Raw genomic sequence first — 27,966 nt, 5'->3', positions numbered from 1 at the left:
TGCAATCTCATAAGAGTGATTGGGATGCTAAGCTACATGCTACGTTACGGGCATACAGAACTGCATTCAAAGTCACCATAAACTTAACTCCAATCAGGATGGCTTAAGGGTGAAAACATAAGTCAAATAGTAGTATTAATCACCTAGAAGTCAGGAGTGGTTAAAATAACCTTAGTCCATGATGTGGCATGTTGATGTAGCATGTTGAAGTCGCATGATGATGTGGCAGGCTGACATGGTAGGCTGAGGTGGCAGCCCTGACATGTGGCAGGGAACGTATGGCAGCCTGTGGGAATGTATGGAGGGCCATGCATAAACTATGGCACCACGTATCATTTTAGGAACTGCAGCACCCCCATGCAGCCCACCAAAATCCAAGGGAGCCAGCCCCCATGCCGAATTAGGCACAAACTCCCACGTTTTTGAAGCTGCCCCCTCCTACATCTCTAAAAGAAACACCCCCCTCCCCTCATTTGCACACATTTTTCTGCCCCTCTTGCTGGTGCCTACTCTTCTGCAGTGGCTCCCACAGCAGCAGCTCTTACAGCAGTAGTAGCCCCTTCCGCTCCTCTCTAGCGGGCTGCAGCAACTCTTTCTCTTGTAGCAGCACTTCCTGTAGCTTCCCTGTCACACAATCTTACTGGTGCAGCTACTCCTACGGCTTCTCCATGCAGCCCTGCTGGTGCAACTCCTCCTGCAGTTCCTCCTCCCCACAGCCCTGGAGCAGCCTTTTCCCATGCAGTCCTGCTTCCACTGTTGACGCAGCTCTCACCCTAAACAATGCTACTTCTAGCCCACAACTATACTTAAACTAGGAGGAAAATCTGTAGCAACTTGCATTGTTTCTGCATAACATTTGAAGTTGTATCAGTGAACTAGAATTATTCAGTTATGCTAAATCTGAATCTCTGTTTCTAAGCAATGGCTAATTGTTACTAATGTGTGAAAGCAGTGGTAAGTTGTGCAGGCATCTTCCCTCTGGATTGGAAAGCCCTTGGAGCTTTGAGCACCGTAGCTAGGCTATCTAATGAGACACTCTTTTGTATATAGACTTACTGCTCAGCCTTGAGCTTCATATTCATGTCTTGTACATAGCTCTGGCTATAGTCTAAGTCCTTTCAATTTCATCTCAAGTTTGGAAGGTGTTGATAAGATTTACTTCATTACCTTGGTCTTGTCTCATTGTAATAAAGAGCTTGGATAAGGAGGGGGCTTCTTGGCCCCTTAATCATGTGTTCATCTTTTGTCTCATTGTAATAAAGAGCTTGGATAAGGAGGGGCTTCTTGGCCCCTTAATCATGTGTTCATCTTTTCTCAAGCAATATTGTATATTTCAGTTTCTGTCTCACAAATCTATGAAGTAAAGCAATATTTTGCAATCTTATGCAAAGCAATCTTTCCCCTTCCCCTTCAAGAAAGCATGAAGAGGTTTCAAACACCCCCTCTCACCAACCTAATGTGGGCCAACAGCCATGTGTTGATGCAGATGCTCGATTAGGTATCATTGAGATCTTAGGAACAAGTTAAAGGCGTCCTCAAACTCTATGCCTGGACTCTGAAGCTCCAAGTTGGCTTTGTACAAGCAAATGATCCTGGAACATAGGTTTTCTTTGTGCAGTAGCAACCACCCATCATGCAATACAGGTACCATCAACAGGTTCATCCTCGAAGTTAGCATCTTGTAGAGTCTACATATAATATATATCAACTCCCAAGGCCATCATCCATATGAGAGATGAGCGTCCAGCTACTCCCCTCAAAAGTTGAGGATAGCCTAGATTCTACAAAGCACCCTTCCTTGGCTGACGTCAAACTAGCACCATCTATACCCTGGTCCTTCAAACCTTGCGCAGTGATATACCTGTGGCTGCTTCACATGAATCCATATTGGTAGGAATCTTTCTAGTTGTCTTTGGAGTAATACTTTTCCTGATTGATTTTCCATGAGTAGGATCAATCTCCTCTAATTGTCTGGGCCCGAAGTTGTTAGAATTATAGATATAATTGAGCAGTGACTAATGTAATATTAATAAGCTAGTTAGGGGCACTTTTCCCTCTTTAAGAGGTTTTTCCCCCTAACCGCAGTTAGTTCACTAACTATGGTTAGTGACTACTAAGGTTTTGTCACTAGGACAAAACCTTATCTTTCTCTCATTGAGTTGTACTCTCACACTCTTCTATTACAACTCAGCTTTCAGCTTCCAAGCTTCCAGCTCTCACTCTCTCTTGCTCTCTCTCACTCACCATCTCCTCACATTTGGTATCAGAGCGAGTTCAAGAGCTCCGTGCTCCCTGCTCCCTTCAGCTCCTGCTTCTTGCCTCCAGCTCCAATCTCCCTGTTCAGCTCCAGCTTCAATCTGCTACACCTCGTCCGTACAGTCCGTACGACTGTACAAAATCCTGCCGTACAGTCCAGCTCCCGTACAGCTCCGCCGTACAGTTTAGCTCCTGTACAGTTCCGTACGTACAGCTTGCCGTAGTCGACCGTACATGCGCGTACACACTATACAACAGGTATTCGTACCTGTTTTCGTACAGGTCATAGTTCCGTACAGCGTACTACTCCGTCGTACAGATTTGCGCCGTACAGCGCTGTGCAGATCTGCTCGCCGTACATCGTCGTCCGTACGCCGTACCTCGTCCGTACAACTTCTGCCGTCTGCAGTCCGTACATTCGTACGGTCATCCGTACATGTACGAAAATCCGTACAGGACCGTACACTGACAGATCCGTACTGTCAGCTCACAGTCCATACCCTTCCATTGCAGGTCTTCAGTGCAGAGTTTTATTTTTGCAGGCATTGTTTGCAGACAGCCATTGTTTGGCTCAGTATTCTGGGAGTACATTTGGGGCATTCTGTATGTTGCAGCCATTGCAATCATTGTGTAGTTTCGGAGCTACACTTGGAGCAAAAATTGCAGATTTTGTGTGAAATTTGGGGCTTTCAGTTCTGCAGTACAATTTCTTGAAGAAATTTGGGGATTTTGTGATTACACTGCAATTTTGCAGTAAAATTTGGGGCTTTTGCAGATAGCGTAATTCTTGCAACATTTGGGGCTTTTGTTCAATTTGCCCCTTTCCGGTTGCAATTTCAGGCCTATTTTGGGGCTTTTGTGTTGGGAGAGCAATTTTTGGAGTATTCAGTTCATACTGCCTTTCTTGGAGTGTTTGAAGCACTTTTGGCAGATTTTGGAGAGTTTTTGATGTTTGGACAGATTTTTGACAGTGCAAGTACAGAAATCTAAGTTGCATTTACAGCCCGTGCTTGGCTGTGTTTTTTTGGGAGTTGTGCATTTCATTCCCAGTAAGGGAATTCAGCTTTGTATCTGCTTCAATCTTTTTCTCAGATATGGCCCATCAAAATCAGAAAGAGTTCGAGTTCGGTGGTCTTTCACAGGAAGACAAGTTGGATGGTACCAACTACTCCCTCTAGAGTTTCATGGTACGCAATATTCTGATTTCTCGCAATTTATGGGATTATGTCAATGGGGATGAGATCCGACCAGCAGATATTGCACCTGCTACCCCTCCCCAGCAAGGAGATGGAAGAGGTCGTGCACAAGGTGCAGCTGCAGGACAAGTTGTTGGTGCAGCTACAGTCACTACTCCAGAGCAGAAGAGATGGGATTCACGGGATGCCTTAGCTTTGTCATGCATCTCTCTTTCAGTGAAAAGATTTATCGTTCCGCATATCCGGTCGTGTAAGACCTCCAGGGCAGCGTGGGATATTTTGGAAAGCATGTATGCAGCTCGGAATGATGCAAGGGTATCTTTCTTGAAAAGAGAGTTGAGTAATACACATATCGAAGAGGGTGACTCCATGTCAGTCCACCTCACAAAGCTACAGGATCTCATAGAGCAATTGTTAAACATAGATGAAATTATTCCTGATTCAGACATGATAACAACCACTCTGAATTCTCTTCCTGAGTCTTATCTCAGCTTTCATACCTCGCTGAACTTATCATTGAGGGGGGGTGCAAATCCTCTCACTTTTCATGAGTTGATAGGACTTCTGCTTCAGGAAGAGCAGACCAGGAAAAATTTGGCTTCACATGCAGGTGAACAAGCCATGCTCTCAAAATTTAAATAAAAAACAAAGGGACAGGCAAAGACATCAGTAAATCAGCCTTCCAGTGGGTCAGGACAGCCTTCACAAAAGGCTAAAAATGATGCAAGTAAGCCCAAGAAGAAGGGTTTTTGTCACTACTGCAAAAAGCCAGGTCATCACATAGCAGAATGCAGGAAAAGGCTTGCAAAATAAAAGAAAAACAGCTCAGGTATGGCTGTTTCAGATTCAGCTCCTCATGCATCTGACAGTGGGGATGCTGCAGCCAACTTCGTTGGACAGGATTATGCCTTTTTATCTTGCATTTCAGATTCTAGGTTGGCTGTTCTAGATGCTCGGGATAGTACAGCCACTTGCAGTGATGATACATATGCATTTTTAACTTGCAGTTATGACTCTTCTACAGATGCATCTGCTTTCAGTGTCAATGAAACACTGAACACTTGGTATTTTGACAGCGGTGCATCCAAGCACATCACTTCTAGGAAGTGTCTTTTTACTTCCTTGCATCCACCTCCCGTTGGTAAGAAAGTCACTTGTGCCAACAACTCATCATACTCAGTACGTGGCACAGGAGATGTTGAGCTCACTGCCATTGATGGCTCGATTTTCAGACTTTCAGATGTCTTATATGTGCCTGGCATAACCAAAAATCTCCTTTCAGTGTCCACTCTTAACAGAGGGGGATTTCAGGTCATCTTTGAGGATGAAAAATGTGCTGTCCGAGACAGGGAAGATGACTATGCCTTAAGGTTATCTGGTACTGTGCTGCGTGGGCTTTTTCAGCTTGATATTTTTGAGAAAAGAGCAGCCCATGCTCTTGCAGTTTCTACCCCTACAGCTGCCATGCAGAATGCAGAATTATGGCATGCCACATATGGCCACATGCATTACAACAGCTTGATGACACTTCAGAAGTTTTCCGTGGTTGAAGCATTGCCACCTCTTGAGATACCTCCTCCACATGCCTGTGAAGGGTGCATTTTAGGCAAGATGCATAGATTCCCCTTCAAGAAGGATGGTTCAGTTAAAGCTGTCCGCAAATTACAGCTTATACACAGTGATGTCTGTGGTCCCATGAGGACTCCATCGTTGGGTGGTCATCTCTACTTCGTTACATTTATTGATGATTACTCCAATTTTACTTGGGTTTATGGGCTGAAAAAGAAATCTGAAGTGTTCACGGTGTTTAAACACTTTTCAGCCATGGTTGAAAATGAAACCGGACTCAAGATACAGACATTGCGCACAGATAAAGGTGGGGAATACCTATCTGCAGAATTTGATGCTTTTCTGAAAGGCAAGGGTATTGTGCATCAGCTCACAGTTAGGCTGACCCCTCAGCAAAATGGGAAAGCTGGGAGGAAAAGTAGAACCCTCATGGAGATGGACAGATGTATGCTGAAAAGCAAACACATGCCTCACGAATTCTGGCTAGAGGGTTTGATGTGTGCCAATTACATTTTGAATCGGGCTCCCACTAAGGCTTTAAAAACAAAGACTCCTTATGAGGTCTGGAATGACAGGAAGCCTTCAGTGGATCACTTCCGAGTCTTTGGATGCCTTGCTTATGCTCATGTGCCAGTTGAATTTAGGCACAAGTTGTCAGATAAAGCCATCAAATGCATATTTGTTGGCTACAGTGCAGAAAGCAAGGGGTACCGTCTCTACAATCCTGCTACACGCAAGATCATAGTAAGTAGAGATGTGATATTTTCTGAAAATTCAGCTCACACTCAGGCTGAATTTCAAATGCCTTCGTCTTCAGAGGATGTCTTTGAGGGGTTGCTACCCATTGCCTTGGGTTCCCCTGCTGATTTTTCTGATCCAAATCAGAATTTACAGCAACCTCCAGATGCTTCAGTTTCGCCACAGGATGTCTTGCCCCCTCCACAGGCAGTGGAATAGGTGGTGCAGCAAGAAATTGCAGACATACATGCAGCAAAAACAGTCCCAAATTGGCTGTTACAGACTCTCAGGGAGAGTAAAATTGATGCTCCGTTATCTGGCAGGACTCGCAGTGCAGCAAGGCACATGGAAGGTGCTAATTTAGTGGAATCAGCATATGCAGGTACTCTCCTTGATGAGGAAGAGCCTGCCACATTCGAAGAGACAAAGGATAATGTGCATTGGATGAATGCCATGCACGATGAGTTGCAGTCCATTGCAAAAAATCAGACTTGGGATGTTGTAGACTTGCCACAGGGTAAACATGCCATTGGCAAACGATGGGTTTTCAAGGTCAAACGGAAGCCAGATGGCTCCATTGACAGATATAAGGCAAGGCTGGTTGCTAAAGGCTATGCTCAGAAAAAGGGCATAGATTATGAGGAGACATTCGCTCCTACATCCCGGATGACCACCATCCGATCAGTTATTGCAATGGCTGCACATTTTGAGTGGAATGTTCATCAGTTGGACATAAAAACAGCCTTCTTAAATGGGGACTTGCTGGAAGAGGTGTATGTCAAACAACCTCCGGGCTTTGAAATTACAGCAAATACACTTCAAGTATGCAGGCTCAACAAAGCTTTATATGGGCTGAAACAGGCCGCTCATGCATGGTATGCCAAGATCCATGCCTTTTTGACCAGCAAGGGGCTGCACAATAGGCCTACTGAGAGCACCCTCTACATCAAGATGGATGCGGGGGAAATTTTAGTCATCCTTCTTTATGTCGATGACTTACTGCTCACAAGGTCCAATGAAGACAAAATTGCAGATTTCAAAGTTGATTTGTAGACCAACTTTGACATGTCAGATTTGGGGCTGCTTCACTTCTATTTGGGGATCCAGTTCTCTCATGAGAGACGTGTCACTGTTATGTCTCAGTCCAAGTATGTTCAGAAACTCTTGGACAGATTTAACATGTATGAGTGTAAGCCCATAGCCACTCCCATGGAGCCGGCGCTGAAACTCACAATGCATGATGCAGGAGAATCAGTTGATGCCACACTTTACAGTCAGGCTGTTGGATGCCTCATATATCTCTGCAACACTAGACCTGATATTCAGTTTGCAGTATCTCAGGTGAGCAGGTATATGCACAGCCCAAAAACTATGCATTGGCAGGCAGTTAAGCGCATCTTCCGTTATTTGCAGGGCACAAAGTCTTTTGGCTTGCTATTTCCCAGGGGGGGTGACTTACAGATGCATGCCTACAGTGATTCAGATTGGGCTGGTGATTATGACACTAGGCAGTCCACTAGTGGCAATTGTTTCTTGTTGGGTAAATCTTGCATTTCCTGGCTGAGCAAGAAACAATCTACAGTGGCTACCTCATCATGTGAAGCTGAGTACAGGGCAGCATTCACAGCAACAGTTGAATGTGTCTGGCTGCGACGTCTATTTGCTGATCTTCATCTGTCTTTGGAGGGTTCTTCTCCAATTCTCACTGATAGTCAGAGTGCCATTGCAGTGGTAAAGAATCCAGTGTTTTATGCTCGCACGAAGCACATTGAGGTTCACTATCACTACGTCAGAGAGAAGTTGCATGCAGGAGAGATCAGTATGATCTTTGTGTCCACACATGACAACGTTGCAGATATTTTCACCAAAGCACTACCATGTGAAAAGTTTGAGGCATTTCGCAGTGCCTTGAACTTATATCCGTTTGGTGATTGATCAGCCTTGTACATGACATTGGCACTGCAGGGGGGTGTTAGAATTATAGATATAATTCAGCAGTGACCAATGTAATATTAATAAGCTAGTTAGGGGCACTTTTCCCTCTTTAAGAGGTTTTTTCCCCTAACCGCAGTTAGTTCACTAACTATGGTTAGTGACTACTATGTCACTAGGACAAAACCTTATCTTTCTCTCATTGAGTTGTACTCTCACACTCTTCTATTACAACTCAGCTTTCAGCTTCCAAGCTTCGAGCTCTCACTCTCTTTTGCTCTCTCTCACTCACCATCTCCTCACAGAAGTTTCTATTGAAAAGGCTTCAACGATGTGGTCCTTTGCAACATCATGCAACTAAGCCAATTTGGAGAATTCTCTTGATCACCTTCATTGATGAGCAACTTGAATTTGTTAAAGTCCTCGACCTCCTCAATGAGAACCTCCCCTTTGTCTGCATGGATGGTTTTCACTATCCCTCTTCTTCAAACCACCACTCTAGAGGAATCTATAGAAGTTTCCAATCAAGGAAATTGAGGAAATGTGCCTTGAAAATTCAGTCTAGTATTGCTTGCCATTGCAGCAAGTCAGGTATTGATTGGAGTTAGTGTCTCTATGTAACTTTGTAGGCATGCTTCCTTGGGTAAACTCTAGCACGTTAGGCTCCAACTTTGAATGAGGACCTCCATCTTTGCCGGTGGTATTTTCCTCATGTACCAAAACTGAGGAAAATTTACTAGCCTCCACAAAGTTGAGATCTGTGCACCATTCCTTGATGTTTGTCATGAACACCGCATTGCAAACTTTATCTCGGTGATACTTTTACTAGAAAAGTTCCTCTTTTACCATAGGGCATATGCTGTGCTTTGATTGTTCCTCCATCACTAGTTGAGCTTCCTTCTTCTTTTAGTCCTTTGCAAAATGTACAGGTTTATTGCAAGAGAAGTAATTTTGCTTGTTCTTGCTCTTCTTTTTGCTTTCACTTTAGAAGAGTCCCCATCATCTTGTTCTTGCTCATCCTTTTACTTTCGCTTCAGAAGAGTCTCCATTATCTTTTGAATCCTTGGCATTATCCTTTTTTGAGCCTTACATTTGCTAGGCTTACCCTTGACCATATACTAGATAGGCCTTCTCATCAATGTTGCTGCTGTCATAGAGCTTCATTTGTGCCTCCTCTTGGAGCAACAGCGGGCCCATCTCAAATGTGATGGGCTTTGATGGTTTTCCAGTGGTGAGAGTTGTCACCACCCTTGGAAGCTCTTTGGAAGCTTATTGAGAGACGGGAGGGTGAAAGACTTTCTCGTAGGCAGAGGGGGAAGTCTTGTTGCTTCTTCAAAGCTCGGCTGTAGATTACTGGAAGGAGAACATGATGAATATGTTGAAGCCTTCAAGGTGGAGATGCGGGCATCTACGGGTCAAAAGAGATACTGTCATAGGTAGAGGGGAAGACTGTTGCTTCTTCTAGCTCGGCTATAGGTTACTACAAGGAGAACATGATGAAAATGTTAAAGTCTTCAAGGTGGAGATGGGGGTATCTATAGGTCAAAAGAGACACTATCAAAAAGAGATAATGTCATTGGAGGATTAATCAGTTGAGAGTTCGTCTGGAGCTCATGGTACAGGACTTGTGGAAAGGCAGTTGGCTTTGGAGATCTATGTGGATCAACCATTGGAATGTCATTGTTCAAGTGAAGGACTTGGTTGCAGATATAGCCAGAGTGAAGACGGTTTGAAACAGAACTTGGGACAACTGGATAACATTTGTGCTAGGATTGCTTGAGAATGTTGGCGGGTTTGTGATCGGGAATGGACGTGGAGGAGGAGGAGCTGTGGGCTCAAAGACCTATGATTGAGGACATCCCCGACTTGTTCTAAAGTGCTTCTCAATGGGAGTGAACAAAAGGGAGTCCTTTACGGCTCATTCACTATCCGTTTGGTGAAGGAGGTCAAGGTTCCATAGCAAGCACTGCCTAATGAGAGGCTGTTCAAGAGGATCAGTTGGAAGGTATGATTGTGGGGTGAGTGTTGTGGAAGTGTTCAGGGGTCCACATCTAGTTATCACTCTGTTGATAGAGGGTGGCACACTGAACATAGCTCTTTGTATTGTGTCCACATTGGATGGAAATATATGACGATGGTTCTACATCTCTTTTATGAGCATTGTCTATTTACTTCGTGCACATCTATGCATAGGACATATTAAGGAAAGAAGTTTGAGATTTCAATATACCATTGTGTGAGTTCTTGGGCTCTATATGTCACGGGGATGTGAATTTTCTAGACCTATGAATACCTTTGGCCTCTCATTGATTAAACTGTAAAAAAGGGCTTATCCAGTGTATTAATTCTATGGGCCTAGGCAAGGAGCTGAAGGGCAAGAGGGGGGTAAAAATCCCACTACTAAAAATTGTTGGAAAGTAGAGGATAGAATCTCTCACACCTCTTACAGCTCATGCAACACTGAGTAGACTATGTAGATGATCACATTCATACACAAAACCTTCCTCGAAAGAGATAGAGAGAGATAGAGACCAAAACTTAGATATAGTCTTCCACAAGATGTGGGCCGACAAAAGCTCAGAGATGAGCAGAGAAGACATCAAGTGTTGCTGCCCAAAAACCTGAGTACTCTCCTCTCCTAGCACGCTTGCTGGGTGCAAGGTGTACCCGGCCTTTGGGATCTCCAAAGGGCGGTGAACAATTTTTAACCACCAAAAACCATGATTTCAGCCACTTAGAGAATTATTACAGCCAACCAGAAAATAATAACAAAAACCAAAATCAGGAGCTAGATTGCCCGTGTCTGTACTAGACACCAGATTGGCCCTAAACTTAGCGCCCCTTTTGATAGTTTTTTGTCTTTTATTCAGAAGGCTTGCAAATACAAGAATAGCACCGCAGTGCATCAGCCCACAGATAGCTAACTGAATAATCCGATCATAGGCACTTCCGTCTTGCTTTGCAATCATAGAAAAGGCATCCCAGCCCAGTGCAACATTCCATGGCAGCCCTTCTTCCGAATCTGGCTGAGGGTTCTAACCTGGCAGCTCTGATACCCACTAGGGGAGTCCTAGCAGCAGAGAAATCGGCCGTATCTGTCTTGGTAGCTCTGAATACCCGTCAAGGGAGTCCTAGCAAGACAGAAGCCAGCAAAACAACCACACCTTGGCCGTTCCCGGCAAACAGAAAGGTCAACTGTGCAAAGAAAAAGGATCTGAAGGTTCTGAGGCAATAGGAAAGTCCTCGGAAAGCAATCAACTGATAGGAAAGCTCCCGAAATTCTGGGAAAAACAGCCAGCAGGGAAAAACAAAGTTCCCTGGCAAGATCTTTGGCACTCTGGCAGATGAAAATCAGGAAAAGCAATCCTGGAAGACCTGCTGGAAGAGAATCACCAAGTTTGGAAGCAAATCGAGTTGCCTAGAAGCTCCAAACTGCTTGGAAAAGTTCGATTTTGATAGGCACCTGGCCTGGAAAGCTCTTGGAAGAAGTGCGAATCAGATTTGGGCCTTTGGGAAGGCATGAATGGTAGGCGTGCAGCAAAAACGAACTGATCTGGAGGCTCCTGGCACAAAAACGAATTTCGTTTTTGAGCTTTTGGCAGCCCTGGCAGCCCACCAACAGCCCACATACTGCCCTAGGAGTCAAAAATCAGCATACCGATGTGATAGAATAGCCCTGGAGCTCTTTCCCAGCATGTGACTTGCCTCTCTCTGTTCCTCTATGGTCCAGAAAACAGCCCTGAAAGCAAATTTCGACTTTTCAGCTTGCTTTCCAAGCCAGCTAGCCAAACATGGCTCCTGGTGCTACTTTTAGCGAAAGGGAAATTTACCCCTCTCTAACCTTCAGTCCCTTGCCTTGGCCCATGGAATTAATTGCACTGAAGTGTCCTTTGAAATGTTTTGATCAGTTGGAGGCTAGGCTAGTCACCATAAAATCCTAAAGCTTAGAAATTCACGTCCCCATGACACAAGGCTTTCAGTGTAGGTGATGAGGAATGAGGGGGAGTGGGGGGGCTTTTTATAGGAGGGCCAGGGCCTCTCAAAGTGGCCGATCAAGGAGTCGGCTCCCTGATCTATGCACCGACCTGGTAGGGCCCCTAACTGACCTGATCTGGTCGGTTATAAGGGGCTGTAGGAGGCTGACCAGACCTGGCTGGTCTGGCCTATAAATAGGCCCCTTTGTGGGCCTTGTGGGCTGTTGCTGCCAGGCCCAAAACTGCCCTGCATCCCTTCTCCAGCCCCCCTTGTTTGCTGGCGCATTTTACCACGCAGGGTGCTGCCTCAGATCCAGTACATTTCTGCCTCCAAAACAGTCAGGTATGAACCTCCCTTCCCCCTATTGTCTTCTGCCCCCTTGTCCCCTTGAATCGGGGGCTCACAGGTGGGGACCGTGACATTCTAACAAAAATAGCTCCAGGGACCATGTTTGGCAAGCTGGCTTGGGAAGCAAGTAGAAACGTCGAAATTCACTTGGAAGCAGTTTTCTGGAGGAGAGGAAGGTAGAGAGAGGCAAGGCATAGGCTGGGAAAGTGCCCCAGGGCTATGCTAACAAATTGCCTTGCTGATTTTTTGACTACAAGAGCAGTTCGTGGCCGAGAGTTACCACAGGGCTCAAAAGCGGAATTTGGCTACAGCCAGGGAGCCTCCAAAAGAATTCCCCATCAACCAAGGAGATGCCAGGGCTTCTAGAAGTTCAAAAACAAAATTCGCTTACTGCCCAAGAGCCACCAGGTTGATTTGCTTACTGCCCAGGAGCCTCTAGAAGAGTTTGCCATCAACCAGGGAGCTGCTAGGGCTGTCAGAAGTTTTAAAAAAAATTCACCTACTGCCCAAGGGCCACCATACTTCCCAGGAGCTTCCAGGTTGATTCGCCTACAGTCAGGAGCCTCCAGATTGATTCGCCTGCAGCTAGGGATCCAGATTGATTTTCATTCAGGGTCAGTTGCTAGGTCTGGTGTTGCATGCCAGCTCCGGACAGCAGAGAGTTGCTTCCAAAAGACAGTTTGCATGGAGAGTCGCCTTCTTTTCCTTGTCTACTAGAGTATCCCAAGGAGGGCAGCAATGGTATGGCACTAGTAACAGCAATGGTAACAGCCTGTGAGAGCTGTGTGGCTGAGTCAGGCTGCTAGTACCAGCTCCGGGCTGTGTGCAAACCTTGTGTGTTTGAGGGATTGACGCACTCTTAACACAATTATGGATTGGGAAATAGTCTTATGATTTCTGAATCAATCTTTTATCTTACTTCATTTCTGTTGTGCTTATCTTTGAAATTGGCAATGTGGCCGTTCCTTTTGTCATACGGGAACAAGATGAACTCACTATTAATTTCTATCTTTCTGATTCAGCACTTATTCCCAGATGGAGATGAGGGTGCGGTGGGACCATATCCAATGTGGAATATTTCAGGCACATACAAAGGTGAAGAAAGTTGTAAGGTTTTGGAACGTATTGTTATAGGTGTGCCGTTTCATGTCTCTAGGAATTTGGAGTTGGCCTTTAAAGGTTATTTCTGTGAGCTGGAATTTACATAAAAAGTTGTAGCTTTTTTTCCCTCTCTTGAAAGGTCTTATGTAACTGTAGTTTCATTGTGTCCAGGGACTTGGGGAATTCGTGAGCATCAAAATAACTCTTCAAGGTTGCCAAAGTTTCAGAAGACTATGGGGAATATTGTCATCGAACTTATAAGCTCACTGTCAAAAATATATGGTGTACATTATGTTCAAGTAAAACTCAAATGACTCAAATTCATTGCCTTTGGTTGATGACAAAGATTATTCTTTGCAATTCCATATTTTAAAGATGTTTTGATCGATTCAATAGGGGGAAGTGTTACTACATGATGGCATGTATTTGGATGATAATGATTTCGAAACCCTTCAAATAAAAATTGAAGGGGTTTATGTGTGGCCTTTCCGGCAACTCCGAATGGTCGCCAGTAGGTGAGTGCATATCGTATCACTGAGAGAGTGCTTAATTTGCTGTCAGTATTAACCACAAAGCAATAAAAATTGTGTCACTTTTATATTGACCAGTCCGATTGATGGAGAGATTACCCAAGGGGAGGAGTTTATGCAGTCCAATCCATATCATTTGGTGAGCAGCTTCATGTACTCAGTTTTCTCAAGGTTTGAAGCACATTGAACATGCAAGATGGCAAATATGATTGCATAACCTGTAATTTGGTTTCTGGTAACATCTAGTATTTACAAAATTCTTTCCATTTATAAGGACTATAATGAGCATGTATGGTTGCGTGGGTTTATTTAGGGGACATGCGAGAATAGATGCTATTAACACAATTCTCAATCTTTTTCGAGAGAACAGCTTGTTAAGAATAAATTGACAATGAAAAAGTTGGTGAAAGACTTTAGGTAACTCAATGCCCTATTCTCGACCCTAATTTCTCTGTAGTCCACAATCCTCTGCAGGTCGAGTGCCAACTCTTCTTTCAAATTCTGTAAACCTCCTCAGGTCAATTGTTGAATATATCAAGCAGTGTTCTGCAGGGTAATTTTAAGGTTGAATTTTTGCCCAATCGTGAATCTAGAAGCTTCTCAGTGTTGGGGGGCTAATTTTCAAAGCTTAAATTTTGATAAATTCGCCCAAAACATAATTAACTCATATGAGGTCCAAATTTAGCCCTTCAAGTACTTGAATTGATCCGCATAAGTCATCCAGAGCCAGCTATAAGGTTAGAATTCTCAAATTCTAGCTTATAAAAAACCTATGTAACAAGAAAATCTCTATGTGAACGTGTGGTGTACGCCATATGTTCGAGAGGAATTGATATGTCCCTTTGTTTTTCATTTTTTCGCAAAATGGGCTATATTTGACAAATACTTGAGATGTGGTATATGCCTTATGTTTACAGTAATCCACTTATACCCTACATTTTAGTCTTTTTTGAAAATCGAGCTGTATGTTAGAAGCCTTGGAAAGAGTCTTGGACGTGTTATATAGCTTTTTTGAAAAAGAAAAGCATGACTATGGGATTGTGACTAGTCCACGGAGTGGAACCTGTAAATGGAGATGGGGGTGATATGGCCAGCTGCACGAGAAGCTTGCCTAAGTCATGTCAAGCACAATGAGTTTACATGCTAGGGCCGCCATATATATTAAATTTAAGTATACTTAAACCCAAGTAATTTTTAAGAGGCGAGCACAGTTATGGAAGTGTAGGTCATTGGGCGAATCGTTCCTAGGGTAGAGTTACAAATATTAGCCTATGGTACCATTTTCAAGGCTTCAATGGGTGCTTTGTAGATCATTTTGGGATCTCATATTTTCTTACATTTTATAATTTGCTTCACAGTGTGTTCACAATTTGTGTTCAAAAATAAAAATTTACCTTGAAATCCCCCTTTGGTCCAGGCCAGGCCAGTCTTTGATAGAGCAATGTCTTTGCAAATGCTGACAATTATTTTTGTTTCTTTTTGCTGTTTGTTTTTGTTGAGGGAGTGCGGAGGATGATTTGTATGGCGCTTGTAGCTTTAGCCTTTTTCCCAAGATTCTTTAATTGTTATGACTTGTGATTTGAAGATTTTATTTCTTGTGATTATTCTTCACCAATTGTTGTTTTATTTCTTGCCATTACTCCTGACTAATTCTTGTATTTTCATTTGAATTCTGTTCTGCACTGCCTGTGGGCATGTTCGGAGATGTCTCGGTTGTTCTGATCAATATCCAACATAGGGTTTGAGAAGGTATCGACCAATGTTTGGGAATACATTTTCAAATGAAAAGAGAGATCCAATCACTTCCGACAAAGCAATCGATTGGAATTCCATCACATGATTTCTTGGGTTCTACCAACTTGTAGAGATAGAGTGATTGACTGTCTTTTTACCTGACTGAATTGGTTTGGGGTATCATCTGGTTATTTGTTGCCTCTTTCTTGCTTACGCTAGGGCAAAGTGGCTGTCAATTAAACATGCATTGCTTTTAACCACAATTGGCTTAGTATTGCATTTCATAAGCTCAATCTGAGATCACCTGTAAGGCATTTCATGATGACATGGTTCTTGTGGTACTTGTCAAACCTGGAAACATTCCTGCTTGTCAAGGCCAAGGATACATACACTAGTGCCATTTGCTTGCTTGTAAGGCATCTCACAATGACATAATTCTTGTGGACTTTATCAAAACCTGGAAACATCGTTGGCTTGTCAGGGCCAAGTATACATATACTAGTGCCATTTGATGAAGTGGTGTCATGTGTGCTTTTAACCACGTTTGGGTTAACTTTGTGTTTTTAAGGATCAAGTACAGCCATCACTAGATTTCATGACAACATGGCTATAATGATCCTTACCAAGGCTTGGAAGAGTTCTTGACTAGTGTGAGGGCCAAGGTACCGTGCAATAGTCTTATCTTGTGGCTGTTCTCTTGAGTGCATCGCCACTGTTCCCTTTGCACCTGTCAACTATTTGGTTCTTTTAAATCTCTAAAAGATGACTAACGCAGATCGATTTAGAAGGTATGCGTTGATGAGAGAGGCTTGTAGTGAGTACAACTTCAACATAAACTTCACGGAACTCTAGAGGGCTACTCATGGCAACTCGTCTATTCCCAATTTCGGGCAGAAGGGGGTTTGGATGGGAATAATTACCCAATCTTCTACGAAGTCACATGTTGACGAGGGAACTCTAGTTGATTACTAAGGGTGTCAAGGTCAAGCCCGAGGACCAAATTCATTTTTGGAAAGACATGGGTGAGGGCCGTAGATCTCATCGTATACAAGACATTTAAAAGCGAAGTGCTTCTGTGTCTTAGTCTCTTGCAGATCACTTAGGGTGCAGATCTAGGTATGCCCTCAGCTTGTCCAATCTTACGTAATTGATGTGAAGAAACACGGAACCACCCGTTTGAGATCGTGAGAGTGGGGAGGTAGATCCATGTGTAGCTTGGTGGGTTGATGAAGCTAGGTTGTGTATGTGTGTAGTTGCGTACACGCATGCTCACACACACTCACACACACGCACATGTACACGCTGTGTGAGATCCTTTTGAATGACCTGGTTAGCCTCGTGATAAGTGAGTAGAATAGAGGGGTCCTCAAGGCTATACTGAAAATGAGGCAATCTGTCCAAGTAAAGTCCCAGGCTCGCAAACCGTCTACATGTATGGTTATACCAACACCTCTGATCACCCTCAGCTGCTACCTCTTGTTGCTAATATTATAAGGCTAGCCATGGTAACCTGTGGCGACTTGTGTTCGAGAAACCAAAATCGTTAACTTGGTGGAGGTATGTGATCACCTATTCAGTGTCGAGATGGAGTGGAGGGACCCCAAACTCAGCCAAGAGGAAATGGTGTGGGATGGATGGCTTATTGCGGATCATCTGTGCCGATAAGAGAATCCGGAGCCTCTCCAACCGAGCCCAATCCACCTTCGATAGATCAGGGTCCCAGCATGGGCTACCATTTATACGAGCTTGGTGGACCAAAGAATCAAAGAGAAGAGATTTGGTCCAAGGATCCTGGAAGTGAGAGTGAAAGCACTCTCTCAAGCCTGGCAAGTCCGACGTACCCCTTGCTCAGTCTGGCTTGCATTGCTGATCATTGTGAAAATTGGACCAGAGGAAAGCACTCCCAGATATGTGGAGGATGCAACGATCTCCACAAGTAACCCATCGAAGGTGGAGTGCTCTCCATGCATGATTGCTTAGGATGTGTTGAAGATCTAACCTTTGTTTTACCACGGTTGACCTTCAAGTTATGTCTCACAGAGGGTGTGTAGTGTATCTAGTGTCGTTGGAGACCTCAGTTGAAGAGGGGAGTCAGACTCATCTACATAGAGGAGAATTGGTATCAAAGAATGCCTGTCCATCAGCTCTGAGTCCTTGGCGATCTGCAATTGACTAACCTACGTACATCTTGGACATGTCATACCCAATCCGGAATGTTCTTATAGTTTTCAGAGCTCATGGGATCCCGATTCCCCTGCCTTGTGAATAGGAATGATGTTGTTAAGGGTCTGGGTGTGGGGAACTCCAGTGTAGACCACTTCGTTAAAATGCTTTGCCAAGATTGGGATTAGTTCATATGCAATGTATTCAATATGTAGTCCCTTTGATCGTTGTCTTGGCCATTATGTAGCTTTAGAGTTGCACGTCTACCGTCATCGGTGGTGCGTAGTATGGGGTGGGTAGTAGCTATGAGAGGTCATGTGTCGGCTGAGTGCCAAAATGTAATGTTGGTGAGAGGAGAGGGGGCTCATTGCTCGAGAAGCTTCCACCAAATGTCCTTGGGAGTTGCTGCTAAATAGGATGTTTAGTAACTCCTCGTTCTGGCAAATGAATGCCTGCTTCTTTTGGTGAACCAGATGGTGATACTTGCGTACAGTTTCCATCTCACTTGTGCTTAGTCTTGAATCTGAGTTGGCAGCAAGTGCCTTACACTCAGCATCGTACCAGCTATTGTGGGGGGCTGAGCTGAGAGGCAGCGGGCGAGTGGAGCAAGTGGTGTGTGGGAAAGTGTGTAGGGCTGCCTCATGGAGGGAATGGTAATCAGAGCGGCTTGATCTTCTAGGAGTGGAATATTCTAGAGATCTGTTAGTAGGGTATTTGGGTGGAAAGACATGCTAGTATAAGCTACGTTTTGGACGGTATCATGGTGTGCGTTGTGTGGTGGGGGATGGTATTGTGAGTAGAGAGTGAGTGAGAGAGAGCAAGAGAGAGTGAGAGAGCTGGAAGCTTGGAAGCTGAAAGCTTAGTTGCAATAGAAGAGTGTGACAGTACAACACACTGAAGGAAAGATAAGGTTTTGTCCTAGTGACAAAACCTTAGTAGTCACTAACCATAGTTAGTGAACTAACTGCGGTTAGGGGGAAAAACCTCTTAAAGAGGGAAAAGTGCCCCTAACTAGCTTATTATATTACATTGGTCACTGCTGAATTATATCTATAATTCTAACACCCCCCTGCAGTGCCAATGTCATGTACAAGGCTGATCAATCACCAAATGGATATAAGTTCAGGGCACTGCGAAATGCCTCAAACTTTTCACGTGGTAGTGCTTTGGTGAAAATATCTGCAACGTTGTCATGTGTGGACACAAAGATCATTCTGATCTCTCCTGCATGCAACTTCTCTCTGACGTAGTGATAGTGAACCTCGATGTGTTTCGTGTGAGCATGAAACACTGGATTCTTTGCCACTGCAATGGCACTCTGACTATCAGTGAGAATTGGAGAGGGACACTCCAAAGACAGATGAAGATCAGCAAATAGACGTCGCAGCCAGACACATTCAACTGTTGCTGTGAAAGCTGCCCTGTACTCAGCTTCACATGATGAGGTAGCCACTGTAGATTGTTTCTTGCTCAGCCATGAAATGCAAGATTTACCCAAAAAGAAACAATTGCCACTAGTGGACTGCCTAGTGTCATAATCACCAGCCCAATCTGAATCACTGTAGGCATGCATCTGCAAGTCACCCCCCCTGGGAAATAGTAAGCCAAAAGACTTTGTGCCCTGCAAATAACGGAAGATGCGCTTAACTGCCTGCCAATGCATAGTTTTTGGGCTGTGCATGTACCTGCTCACCTGAGATACTGCAAATTGAATATCAGGTCTAGTGTTGCAGAGATATATGAGGCATCCAACAGCCTGACTGTAAAGTGTGGCATCAACTGATTCTCCTGCATCATGCATTGTGAGTTTCAGCCCCGGCTCCATAGGAGTGGCTATGGGCTTACACTCTTGCATGTTAAATCTGTCCAAGAGTTTCTGAACATACTTGGACTGAGACATAACAGTGCCACGTCTCTCATGAGAGAACTGGATCCCCAAATAAAAGTGAAGCAGCCCCAAATCTGGCATGTCAAAGTTGGTCTGCAAATCAGCTTTGAAATCTGCAATTTTTTCTTCATTGGACCCTGTGAGCAGTAAGTCATCGACATAAAGAAGGATGACTAAGATTTCCCCCCCATCCATCTTGATGTAGAGGGTGCTCTCAGTAGGACTATTGTGCAGCCCCTTGCTGGTAAAAAAGGCATGTATCTTGGCATACCATGCATGAGGGGCCTGTTTCAGCCCATATAAAGCTTTATTGAGCTTGCATACTTGAAGTGCATTTGCTGTAATTTCAAAGCCCGGAGGTCCCCATTTAAGAAGGCTGTTTTTATGTCCAACTGATGAACATTCCACTCAAAATGTGCAGCCATAGCAATCACTGATCGGATGGTGGTCATCCGGGATGTAGGAGCGAATGTCTCCTCATAATCTATGCCCTTTTTCTGAGCATAGCCCTTAGCAACCAGCCTGGCCTTATATCTGTCAATGGAGCCATCTGGCTTCCGTTTGACTTTGAATACCCATCGTGTGCCAATGGCATGTTTACCCTGTGGCAAGTCCACAACATCCCAAGTCTGATTTTTTGCAATGGACTGCAACTCATCGTGCATGGCATTCATCCAATGCACATTATCCTTTGCCTCTTCAAATGTGGCAGGCTCCTCCTCATCAAGGAGAGTACCTGCATATGCTGATTCCACTGAATTAGCACCTTCCATGTGCCTTGCTGCACTGCGAGTCCTGCCAGATAACGGAGCATCAAGTTTACTCTCCCTGAGAGTCTGTAACAGCCAGTTTGGGACTGTTTTTGCTGCATGTATGTCTGCAATTTCTTGCTGCACCACCTATTCCACTGCCTGTGGAGGGGGCAAGACATCCTGTGGCGGAACTGAAGCATCTGGAGGTTGCTGTAAATTCTGATTTGGATCAGAAAAATCAGCAGGGGAACCCAAAGCAATGGGTAGCAACCCCTCAAAGACATCCTCTGAAGACGAAGGCATTTGAAATTCAGCCTGAGTGTGAGCTGAATTTTCAGAAAATATCACATCTCTACTTACTATGATTTTGCGTGTAGCAGGATTGTAGAGACGGTACCCCTTGCTTTCTGCACTGTATCCAACAAATATGCATTTGATGGCTTTATCTAACAATTTGTGCCTAAATTCAACTGGCACATGTGCATAGGCAAGGCATCCAAAGACTCGGAAGTGATCCACTGAAGGCTTCCTGTCATTCCAGACCTCAAAAGGAGTTTTTGTTTTTAAAGCCTTAGTGGGAGCCCTGTTCAAAATGTAATTGGCACACATCAAACCCTCTAGCCAGAACTTATGAGGCATGTGTTTGCTTTTCAGCATACATCTGTCCATCTCCATGAGGGTTCTATTTTTCCTCTCAGCTTTACCATTTTGCTAAGGGGTCAGCCTGACTGTGAGCTGATGCACAATACCCTTGCCCTTGAGAAAAGCATCAAATTCTGCAGATAGGTATTCCCCACCTCTATCCGTGCGCAATGTCTGTATCTTGAGTCCGGTTTCATTTTCAACCATGGCTGAAAAGTGTTTAAACACCGTGAACACTTCAGATTTCTTTTTCAGCCCATAAACCCAAGTAAAATTGGAGTAGTCATCAATAAATGTAACGAAGTAGAGATGACCACCCAACGACGGAGTCCTCATGGGACCACAGACATCACTGTGTATAAGCTGCAATTTGCGGACAGCTTTAACTGAACCATCCTTCTTGAAGGGGAATCTATGCATCTTACCTAAAATGCACCCTTCACAGGCATGTGGAGGAGGTATCTCAAGAGGTGGTAATGCATCAACCATTGAGAACTTCTGAAGTGTCATCAAGCTGTTGTAATGCATGTGGCCATATCTGGCATGCCATAATTCTGCATTTTGCATGGCAGCTGTAGGGGTAGAAACTGCCAGAGCATGGGCTACTCTTTTCTCAAAAATATCAAGCTGAAAAAGCCCACGCAGCACAGTACCAGATAACCTTAAGGCATAGTTAGCTTCCCTGTCTCGGACAGCACATTTGTCATCCTCAAAGATGACTTGAAATACCCCTCTGTTAAGAGTGGACATTGAAAGGAGATTTTTGGTTATGCCAGGCACATATAAGACATCTGAAAGTCTGAAAATTGAGCCATCAATGGCAGTGAGCTCAACCTCTCCTGTGCCACGTACTGAATATGATGAGTTGTTGGTACAAGTGACTTTCTTACCAACGGGAGGTGGATGCAAGGAAGTAAAAAGACACTTCCTAGAAGTGATGTGCTTGGATGCACCGCTGTCAAAATACCATGTGTTCAGTGTTTCATTTACACTGAAAGCAGATGCATCTGTAGAAGAGTCAAAGCTGCAAGTCAAAAATGCATATGTATCATCACTGCAAGAGTCTGTACTATCCCGAGCATCTGGAACAGCCAACCTAGAATCTGAAATGCAAGATAAAAAGGCATAATCCTGTCCAACAAAGTTGGCTGCAGCATCCCCACTGTCAGATGCATGAGGGGCTGAATCTGAAACAGCCATACCTGAGCTGTTTTTCTTTTCTTTTGCAAGCCTTTTCCTGCATTCTGCTATGTGATGACCTGGCTTTTTGCAGTAGTGACAAAAACCCTTCTTTTTGGGCTTACTTGCATCATTTTTAGCCTTTTGTGAAGGCTGTCCTGACCCACTGGAAGGCTGATTTACTGATGTCTTTGCCTGTCCCTTTGTTTTTTATTTAAATTTTGAGAGCATGGCTTGTTCACCTGCACGTGAAGCCAAATTTTTCCTGGTCTGCTCTTCCTGAAGCAGAAGTCCTATCAACTCATGAAAAGTGAGGGGATTTGCACCCCCCCCAATGGTAAGTTCAGCGAAGTGTGAAAGCTGAGATAAGACTCAGGAAGAGAATTCAGAGTGGTTGTAATCATCTTTGAATCAGGAATAATTTCATCTATGTTTAGCAATTGCTCTCTGAGATCCTGTAGCTTTGTGAGGTGGACTGACATGGAGTCACCCTCCTCCATATGTGTATTGCTCAACTCTCTTTTCAAAAAAGATACCCTTGCATCATTCCGAGCTGCATACATGCTTTCCAAGATATCCCACGCTGCCCTGGAGGTCTTACATGACCGGATATGCGGAATGATAGATCTTTTCACTGAAAGAGAGATGCATGACAAAGCTAAGGCATCCCGTGAATCCCATCTCTTCTGCTCTGGAGTATTGACTGTAGCTGCACCAACAACTTGTCCTGCAGCTGCACCCTGTGCACGACCTCTTCCACCTCCTTGCTGAGGAGGGGTAGCAGGTGCAATATCTGCTGGTCGGATCTCATCCCCATTGACATAATCCCATAGATTTCGAGAAATCAGAATATTACGTACCATGAAACTCCAGAGGGAGTAGTTGGTACCATCCAACTTGTCTTCTTGTGAAAGACCCCCAAACTGGAACTCATTTTGATTTTGATGGGCCATTTCTGAGAAAAAGATTGAAGCAGATACAAAGCTGAATTCCCTTACTGGGAATGAAATGCACAACTCCCAAAAAACACAGCCAAGCACGGGCTGTAAATGCAACTTAGATTTCTGTACTTGCACTGTCAGAAATCTGTCCAAGCATCAAAAACTCTCCAAAATCTGCGAAAAGTGCTTCAAACACTCCAAGAAAGGCAGTATGAACTGAAGACTCCAAAAAATGCTCTCCCAACACAAAAGCCCCAATTTGTGGCTTGAAATTGCAACCAGAAAGGGGCAAAATTACTAAAAGCCCCAAATCTGCAATTTTTGAACAAAAGCCCCAAATTTCAGACTAGATCTGCAGATCTGTCTATAAAAGCCCCAAATTTCAAACAAAATCTGCAATTTTGCTCCAGATGTAACTCCGAAACTGCACAATGATTGCAATGGCTGCAATATACAAAATGCCCCAAATGTACTCCCAAACAACTGAACCAAACTATGGTTTTCTGCAAGATGTGCCTGCCAAAGAACACCTGTGGCTGAAGGAAACCTGTGTAAATCTGCAAATACAGATCTGCAAGTACAGATTGTACGGATGAACAGATTGTTGCCACACGTGTGGTACTGAAGGAATGCACGGAGATCTTTGGAAGGTACAGTTGGTACGGTACAGTACGGAACTGACAGCGCAGGTACGGAATCAATCTGTACGGCGAATCTGTATGGACGTTGCAGCGCAGGTACGGCGATCCGTACGGCGCTGTACGGTAGCTGTACGAAAACTGTACGGTGAATCTGTACGGGGAGAAGTGACGCAGGTACGGCGATCTGTACGGCGTTGTACGGAAACTGTACGTACCTTGTACGGCGCTGCACGGAAATTGTACGGACGTTGTACGGCGCTGCACAGAAACTGTACGGAAGTGTTTACAGGAGCTGTACGGAGGCTGTACGGATGCAGTACGTCAGGATTCCGTACAGTCGTAGGGACTGTACGGACAAGTTGGAGCAGGCTGAAACTTGAAGCAAAGGGCTGGAACTTGAAGGGAGCAGGGAGCCCGAAGCTCTTGAACGTGCTCTGATACCAAATGTGAGTAGAGAGTGAGTGAGAGAGAGCAAGAGAGAGTGAGAGAGCTGGAAGCTTGGAAGCTGAAAGCTTAGTTGCAATAGAAGAGTGAGAGAGTACAATACACTGAAGGAAAGATAAGGTTTTGTCCTAGTGACGAAACCTTAGTAGTCACTAACCATAGTTAGTGAACTAACTGCGGTTAGGGGGAAAAACCTCTTAAAGAGGGAAAAGTGCCCCTAACTAGCTTATTATATTACATTGGTCACTGCTGAATTATATCTATAATTCTAACAGGTATACCCTAAAAAAGATAAGTGGATCAGCTCCAAGTGGTGTTGGGGAAACAGAGAAGTCAGTGATGTGTGGAGGAAGGCAGGGGATCCCATGAGGTAGTCAACTACGCTGGAGCCCTCCTTGTGGAAAGCAGTTGAATCCACTTGAAGGTCATCGGTCCAAACCATTATAGATGATAAGGTTATGTATCCTGCATGTGAAGAGAGTGCATGTGGGTGCAGGAAGAACCAACAAGCAGAGCTCACCCTAGAGCAAGCTACTGAAGCCTGTGAGAGGCACATGGTAATCCAGGCGGGTTCTACCGAAGAGGTTTCAGCAAACAGAGCTTGTATCGGTGCCATATTTCAGCATAAGTTTGCTGCAGGTGTTGGCTCATTTTTGGAGCTTCTCGTGTAGCATTTCTATTCTATAGATGATATCTATTTTGGCTGTACATCTGCGTATCCTCTCTTACACATGATAGTGTTCTCTATCTGCACAAGTCTATAAGTGGAGTGTTGTACCATGGCACATCTTCTGCATTAAGTTGTCTTGCTTTCTCAGTTGGTGATTGCAAGGACATTATTTTATCTACCTGTTATGTTTAACTATGCTATGTTCCAGACAAAAGTAGATATGTTTTTGAACATTGATCTGTTCAGTTAGTTAGGACTGCTTGTTTCCAAGGAGAGTCTCTCTTTGCAAATTTATACATATGATCTTATCACTTATTTGTGGACATTCATTCATGTCCTTCGTGCTAATGTGTTGCTATATCCTTTCTCTACCTTACAAGTTGTCTCATCATAAGTTATGTATTTTGAGTTTAGATTACCGTTGCGGTGAAGACATTACTATGCTTGTTTGGGAGAGACTAAAATGATATCGTTTAGACTTCACAAGCAGTTGTAGCTTGAATGAAGAGATTTTGGACTACTTTTTGATTAGCCTTCTCCTTTAGTGCTAGCCTTCGTAATAGCTGAGTCTGCCCTTCACCTCCGGAGTGCCGACAGAAACTCAGTACGAAGACTTTGTATAAATGGATGCTCAAGTATGTGTGGGTGTGTGGATTTTTATGTGTGAGAGCATATTTTTATACTATGGTCTACCCCCACTGTTGGGCGCTGATAACGTCAGTGGGGATGTCATAGTAGCTAGTCCCTGCTATGTGTGATGGAGTTTATGGTTTTCATCTTATGAATGACTATCGTGAGATTGAAACTGCACTATGTTGTGTTTTTAGAGGATGAGTTTGGAGAAATGTTCCTCGATTCATCTAGGTATAAGACATTACTGTGCTTGTTGGTGTCCAAAAGTCTTACACATCCCATTTGTCTCAATGTATCCAGCGTTTGCAAATTGTGCTTACATTGGCTAGAAATTGTGGATTTATGTTACCCTGAATCCCATATTTAGTTTAAAAGTGATCAATCAATTTAAATTTCTGTTTTACATTGCAGCTGGGCATTTTCTCATCTCAGGTTTTGCAAGACTCTCCCAGGGATCACATGCGAAAAAAGGCAAAGAATGGTGTGGTTTCATGATCAATTGATGCTGTTTGTGTCATAACTCCTATCAGTTTCTTTTGCTAAGTTTTTTGGTGACCATCCGGGACCTCCAACAATAAGTACTGAATTTCGTGTGTCATGGAATGCCAGCTCAAATGCTTGGGATGAATCAGAATTGTAAAATCCAAATGGCATCACAGATATCCCAAGTCTTCTTTGACTATAAGGGTAACTTTCTAATGACCATCTCTTCATGCTTTTATGAAACAATTTATCGCTGTGATCCTTCATCTTGGAAGGTTTTACTCTTTAAACAAAAATTTTATAGCTGGGATATTTGATTTTGAAAGGTTCTCTGTTCTGCAAAATCTTAGCATTTTCTTTCCAGAAGATGAGAAAATCTAAATAAACATCCAAGGAGAACCAAGCAGATCATGACAGAAAGATTCGACGTTGCATACAACTTCATTGTATGCTTTGCATGCCTATTGTATGTCCACTCTGAAGGGTTAGGGCTGGCTTGGGGTTAACTAGGGCCTGCCAGCTGAGGAGTCCTTGGGCAGTCCTCCCCTGCACAGCACCCAAGGACCATCTGAAGCAGTGCAGGAGCTGGTCAGAGCAGGGCAAAACAGAGGCACAGGTGTCAGGATTGCCACGCAGCAGTTAGGTGCACATTCAGGGGCCATTTATAGGCCATATGCAGGTCGGGAGTCTGCAGAAGATCCACAGACGGAGTTGGCCCAGTCTGTGGGAAAGTCCGGTGGTTCTGCAGGGCTACAAGCATATAAAAGGCCCCCCTAAGGGGGCATTATCCATTCCGCATTGCTAACTCTCTGTTGCGTCAATTTGGCCTGCCCACTGCAGTAGGGAGCTCCAGAACAGCAGTATAAGGCCTTCATCATTGGCTGCCTACGCAGCAGCAGGGAGGGACAGAATCATTCGATTCTTGTACCTTACCATTCGGCTACCTAGCAAGGAGGTCAAGGTTCAATAGAGCAAACACTGCCTTACGATAGGCTGTCCAAGGGAGCAGCAGGAAGGTGTATTTGCAGGGTACCCTCACGAAGCCCACAGAAGCTCTACGAGAGCGACACAGGCTGAAGTGTTTTGAAGGTGCCACGAGGAAGTAGGAGAGAGTATTTTGGGAGCCACTGCTGTCCACATCTAGGCAGCACCTTGCTGATAGATGGTTGAACCGGCCCATGATAAAATAAGGGCCGTGAAATCTCAATCTAGCAAGTATTATTCCAATGGCACAAGACCCATAGCACAAACAAAACACAAGGGGAGCTAGAATGCTCTTGCTCAAAGACACATTACACCGATTGGCCCCAAATCAGCTGGCGCCCCTTGCAGTATTTCTTTATTTTTTATTTCACTGAAAACAGATCACAACAAGCCCTGTAGGTTTCCAAAACACAGCATAGCCTCTGTTTCCAGCAAACTCAGACAATCAAAACCTTGTAGGCATACAATCCCAAAGCAAAACCCTTCTGACAACCTGCCTCCAGCTCTCGCAGTGGAAATCACCTCAGAAATTCAGCTTTACCCAGCTGTTATGGCACCAAATGTTACGCTCTAGCCGAGATAGCATGACCTCGGAAAGATCGGTGGGCATTTTCCCTTAGAGGACCGACTTCTGTAATATTTCATGTGCGTAAATTAAATGGTTAAGGGAACTAACTGCCAAGGTCCTAGGTGAGGGTGTATTGGCATCGACTAGGTGGTTCTGAGTGCTCGCCTAGTGCACCTAAATGTGTAAGAATGCCAAGGGGCAAATGTTTTAATTGTGCCCCAAGAGAGGGGTAAATGGTGTCCCAAGCTAAAGGTCTAAAATGATGACATGTGGCAGGAGGGAACCATCTAGGGATTTGTGGCCTTGTGGATAGGCATGAAGAGAATGAATTACGTATCTTGTGTGCATGTCATCCATGAGATAGGCTGGGAGGATAATCTGGATGCCATCGCCTGTGATTGTGTCCGTGATTCGAAGGAAAGAAGGCAGAGATTAGTATTGATTGTTTCATTTGGTATCGGAGCGCCCAGGCTGGACGAGGGGATTCATACAAGTTGCGTATGAAGGGAGCGCAGGGCGTATTGGGTGTGTGACGGCGAGCGACGTGTGCTTTTAGGTGGTTACGGGTTTAGCCATCTCGTCCGTTGGCATCAGGCAAG

At 44.3% G+C, this 27,966-nt stretch overlaps 1 protein-coding gene across 3 annotated transcripts in view; it reads left to right on the top strand.

The window, feature by feature from the left end:
* Positions 1-27,966, top strand: part of LOC147888237 (transmembrane E3 ubiquitin-protein ligase FLY1-like) — a 101,520-nt gene that overhangs the window by 27,267 nt on the left and 46,287 nt on the right. For all 3 annotated transcript variants that reach the window (XR_015543122.1, XR_015543123.1, XM_087393558.1), the window contains exons 2-7: positions 13,037-13,109; positions 13,287-13,414; positions 13,512-13,630; positions 13,724-13,784; positions 25,744-25,813; positions 25,942-26,019. Coding sequence is in view for 1 of the 3 variants with exons in the window: in XM_087393558.1 (XP_087249684.1) it covers positions 13,037-13,109; positions 13,287-13,414; positions 13,512-13,630; positions 13,724-13,784; positions 25,744-25,813; positions 25,942-26,019 (529 nt within the window). In the remaining 2 variants the exon portion in view is untranslated. The remainder of the gene's footprint in view (positions 1-13,036; positions 13,110-13,286; positions 13,415-13,511; positions 13,631-13,723; positions 13,785-25,743; positions 25,814-25,941; positions 26,020-27,966) is intronic.

The sequence above is a fragment of the Dipteris shenzhenensis genome, chromosome 22 (assembly GCF_047967505.1).
Source record: "Dipteris shenzhenensis isolate YYH24624 ecotype China chromosome 22, Dip_SZ_1.0, whole genome shotgun sequence".
NCBI classification, from domain to species: Eukaryota; Viridiplantae; Streptophyta; class Polypodiopsida; order Gleicheniales; family Dipteridaceae; genus Dipteris; species Dipteris shenzhenensis.
This window is presented reverse-complemented; position numbering and strand designations above follow the sequence as displayed.